General features: G+C 48.9%; 1 protein-coding gene across 3 annotated transcripts in view; it reads right to left on the bottom strand.

Annotated features, from left to right (window-relative positions):
- The window catches only part of LOC108437150 (BAH and coiled-coil domain-containing protein 1), a 111,337-nt gene extending 107,329 nt beyond the window's left edge, over nt 1-4,008 (bottom strand). The window contains exons 1-2 of one of the 3 annotated variants that reach the window (XM_017714057.2): nt 3,724-4,008; nt 1,112-1,435 (exon numbers count right to left, since the gene is read on the bottom strand). In XM_017714057.2, the coding sequence (XP_017569546.1) occupies nt 1,112-1,283 (172 nt within the window). In that variant the 5' untranslated portion in view covers nt 1,284-1,435; nt 3,724-4,008. The remainder of the gene's footprint in view (nt 1-1,111; nt 1,436-3,723) is intronic. The other 2 variants (XM_017714053.2, XM_017714052.2) reach the window with 2 other exon arrangements.
- Nucleotides 4,009-4,560: the final 552 nt, after the last annotated feature.

The raw sequence follows: 4,560 nt of genomic DNA, 5'->3' as shown, positions 1-4,560 counted from the left end.
ATTTAGAGAGTGCAGCAGTCCAGCCTGATCAAATCGCCTTTCAGAACAAAAAAAAAAAATCGCCTCATCAGTGAGGCTAAGCCCACCTCTCCGCCAGCCCCCCTTCAGCAGCCCATGAGCAGGACAGCGAGCTGAAGGCCTGCGTTAACAGTGGACGTGAATGACAGCGCTGTGTCTCACTCAGTACACAGAGAGGGATTTTCAGCTATTACAGGCCTCACCACCAACACACAGCGTCTATTACAGCTTTACTAACACATTCTGCTGTAAACCGAGACAGAAACAACTTGCAGAAGAAAAAGACAAGACATTAATAATATTCCATTAATTAAATGAATGAAAATGTCAAATTATTGATAATCGACTATGTAAATTGCATGCCATATATATATATTTTTTTTTATCCCAATATATATATTTATCCCAAATACTGCCATTCCAAAATGCCACATTCATTATTTTATATAAGAAATATGAATGCTATATTATGATTACCACCTTTATTAAAGAAATAAAAATAAGTTACACATATCTAAACGTCCTCTACAAATGGACATACAGCGTTTTTAATTAAATTATTATTATTATTAAACTATTATTTACTTAAACTATATATACAGAGAGAGCAGTGTATGTATATATATATATATATATATATATATATTTGCCCACACTGCTCTCTCTCTCTAGGTCTATATATATATATATATATATATATATATATGCACACACACACACACACACACACACACACATATATATATATATATATATATAGACAGAGAGAGAGCATATATACACACACATATTATATATATACATATCTATGAATTAAACAGCACAAAGACCTCCACAGCGAGGCTATTCATCCCTGTCGTTCACTCCATGTTTACAGCTTCACTAAATGTAAATTCACCTCCTCAGCTATACTGCCTCATCATCATCCTCCTCACCCTCATCATCATCACTCTACCGGACTCGGTGTGGAGGCTGTTCGCTCAGCAGACGGGCAGTTAAAGAAACTCCACACCGGAGCAGTAAAGCAGCGTTAACGCCACCGGCCGGCTGTCAGTCGGCGGCGCCGCGGCGTGCAGAGCGGAGCGAGACAAACCTGAGTGCGCTGCCATCGGGAGGTGGGAAGGGTAGTATTTCCCGGGTGGGAAAGGGCCGGCGTGCTGCACGGATCCGTGGCCGGTGGAGGAGATCCGCGAGGCGGCGCGGTGCACCAGAGCGCCCCGCTCTGACAGGAGGTGAGCCGGAGCAGCGAACTCCCTCCCCTCCATACTGCTCGAGCACAATCAATCCGAGATCCAGCGGCTGCGCGGAGCTGATCAGCACAAACCCATAGATTATAATCCCCGTTGGTCGCTCGCGGTGTCGATTTTACAGAAAGTCTCGCCTCTCCGGTTTACGGCGTCGCCCCCAATCATCTTTTCTGGAAAAACGAAGAGAAAAGGACATGTTTAGTTCGCGCGCCGCGCTCACAGATCGCCCGTCTTCCTGCACATGTTTAACGGCCCCGGCCTGCGACTGCGGCGCGGGCGGCCCGCTGACAGGGCAGGGGTTGTAAGAGAAAGGAGAGAAAGAGATGGAGCGGGGCTGAAAGACGAGCATCCAGACACATCACACAGAATATGCAAAGGCGCTTCCAGCGCATCCCACATTATGAACTGCGCATCTGAATCGCCTTTTGTTGGAGAGAACCCGAATCAGCGCTGACCCTCGCTGCACTGCCCCCCTTCCCCCCTGGAACAACACAGTCCGGCGCTATTTCTGCAGCCACGCAGGACATTCGGGCCATTTGCATGGGGTCAAACCGTAGAGGCCGCCCGGGCGGGCTGGACTAAACAAGATGATGATGTGCTCGAGCTTTTCACTAAAAAACGAGCCTGGTTTGCTGATGAATGCAGCGCAGGCGTCGCGTCCAAGAGGCTTGGGCATAAACTTTGATGAATTGGCCTCTAATTGGCCTCAAATTAAAAAGGCTATCAGCTCATTTGGAATGGATTTACCAAAGCAGTGTGATCAATGGCGAGATGAGGAGCAAAACGAGCCCTAATCACCAGCACGCCACCGTGCACAATAAGGCCTACGCTGCAGATAGCCAGGCTTCCTACAAAGTGTGTGTGTGTGTGTGTGTTTGTGTGTGTGTGTGTGTGTGTGTGTGTGTGTGTGTGTGTAAACAACTGCGATTCTGCTCCCTTTCATCTGCCACGACCTGCTCTGGCCTTTATTTGGGGTAATTAAATTGACCAGGACGCACAACAGATAAAACCCTACAGTTACGCGCGGAGCTCCGGGTACATATAAAGCTATGCGCTGGTCCTCCAGCCGTGCAGACGGAGCTCACCAGGCTGCTCCTCGCAGCGTCTATCTCCACCTTAGAGCAGCACACACGGCTGAGAACACAAGATGCCAGGCAAGGCGAGCTGAAGCGGAGTATCTGACCCACTTCGCTGTCGCTCGGAGCTTCCAGGCAAATGAAACACCGCCTTAATGTTAAGCGTTACAGGCGAACTGTGTCCTGGGTTCGGTTTTAGGGGGGTTAGTGGTGTTAGAGAGCTGCCTGCCTGCCTGCCTTTGTCTGGCTGCACACACACACACACACTCACACACACACACACACACACTTTCCCCGTCAGCCATTACCGTCCACCGCCGAGCACAAGCCCCCCAAACACGCCACGCATGTTCTGCCCAAAGCGGCTACATCCGGGCCCCTCCGCGTCTCCCCTTTCTGTGAACCAGCCTGTGTGTTTTAGCGGAGGGCGATTGTTCAGCCTCGTCTAACAATGCCTAACGTAAAATGCACCATAGCGTTTATTTTCCTCCTTTCTTCCCCTTTTCCCTCGTTACGCTGACCCAGCGCCGCGTCTCTGGCCGTGTTTGGTTGGTCAGAGTCCAGCGGGACGGAGGAAAGCAGGCGCTGCTGCTCCAGGCGGGAGGGCGCCGGTGTTGTCCGGCTGAGAGCGCGCCTAGCCCGGACACACCGCCGACAGCGCAGCGCTGAGCAGCGCGGTGTCGCCGACGGGAAATAAACCCGAAATAAAAACCCGAAACCGAGCAAAACACGAAGACGACGATGAAGAGATGAAGAAAAGAAAAACGCTTTAGTGAAAAAAAAAAAACAGCGACATTTTCAGCTTTACGCGAAAATTTCCGCGCCGAATGCAATCAAACGCAGCCGGACGGCGAACACGCTCGCCTCTATTTACTTCACTCCGCGGACGGTTTTACTCCTTTACAAAGGCCGCGGGTCGCGTCGCCGCCGCCGTTATGCTGTTTTTAAACCGAACTGAATTTTTAAAAATTTTTATTTATTTTTTTTACGTTACGCTCGAACAGAACCGCCGAAAATGCGTTTTCTTTTGTAATAATTCGCTATTTTATAAATAAACCGATTTTTTTTTTTTTTACAATATCTACATTTCATGAGGAATTTATCAAACGCAGCCACCCCTCGGGGAAAAACACCGGTGAGGTTTAATGTGAGTTTTGCGCTCTTCGAAATGTTGCGAGCCTATTAAACCTTTTCGTATTAGCATATTTAAAATCTCCTCACACGCTCGAATATTCGCTCTCTGGCGCTCGATAAATCTGACTGGTTTTATTTCAGCCCACGGAGCCCATTTCTTCGAAAATTGTCATTTTAAATGCAGATATCTGCCTTTATAGTCCCGGCCTCGGAATTAAAATACAAGAGCAATTGAAATCATTACTTACTGGTATGTAAAATCCTTGCATAACAATAAATAAATGGGATTAGAAGGGAGCGAGCGGCTGCGGGTGAGAAGCGCCGCACATTGTGAGCGCGGAGCTGCTGGAGAGGTTAGGTCCCAGAGAGCTGCGCCTGTGAGTGCCGCACTTGTGGCTGCGTGAGCTGAAGCGCCGGCTCAGGCCGCTCGGTCGAGGCTCGAGTCTCCGAGCCGTGATCCTCTTTCCCAGCGCAACTCGTGCCTCGCAACCCAGGGAGAGTAAACACAGCCTCCCATTGGCCAGACCCGCGCATGTTAACGAGCCCGTGCCGTCCGCGAAGCGCCACTCCGGGCTCCGATTGGTCCGCGCGGCCGGCCAATGGAGACCGAGCGGAGAGAAAGACGCTCCACACAGCGGGAAAATCAAAATAGACCCGCAGCGCTGAGAGATCCTGACCAAAGGCCTTCTCTGCCCACACGTTCATCAGACAGCGGCTTTTATACACTACGGTGATTCGGCGAGTCGTAAATTCAATTCAATTCAATTCAATTCAACTTTATTGCCATTATACAATACAGGGTAGTACAGTGTAATGAAACACTGTCGGGCTACTTCTCCAGTGCAGTAATAAAAGATGCATGGTAAACAGTTTAAAGACAAAAGACTGACAAAATGTGCGGTCAGTAGGTACAGGTGTCGAACGTAGTCAAGATGTGTATAGGCAGGTGTTATAGGTGTACTGGACGTATAGACAGTTAGTGCATAGTCAGATATTCAGTGTATCAGGTATATAGACAGAAATGTGCTGGTGAACTGCAGTCCAGTCCAGTAAATGCAGAAGCACTAGTGGTGTAAACAGTGGTC

The sequence above is a fragment of the Pygocentrus nattereri genome, chromosome 14 (genome assembly GCF_015220715.1).
Source record: "Pygocentrus nattereri isolate fPygNat1 chromosome 14, fPygNat1.pri, whole genome shotgun sequence".
Taxonomy (NCBI): domain Eukaryota; kingdom Metazoa; phylum Chordata; class Actinopteri; order Characiformes; family Serrasalmidae; genus Pygocentrus; species Pygocentrus nattereri.
This window is presented reverse-complemented; position numbering and strand designations above follow the sequence as displayed.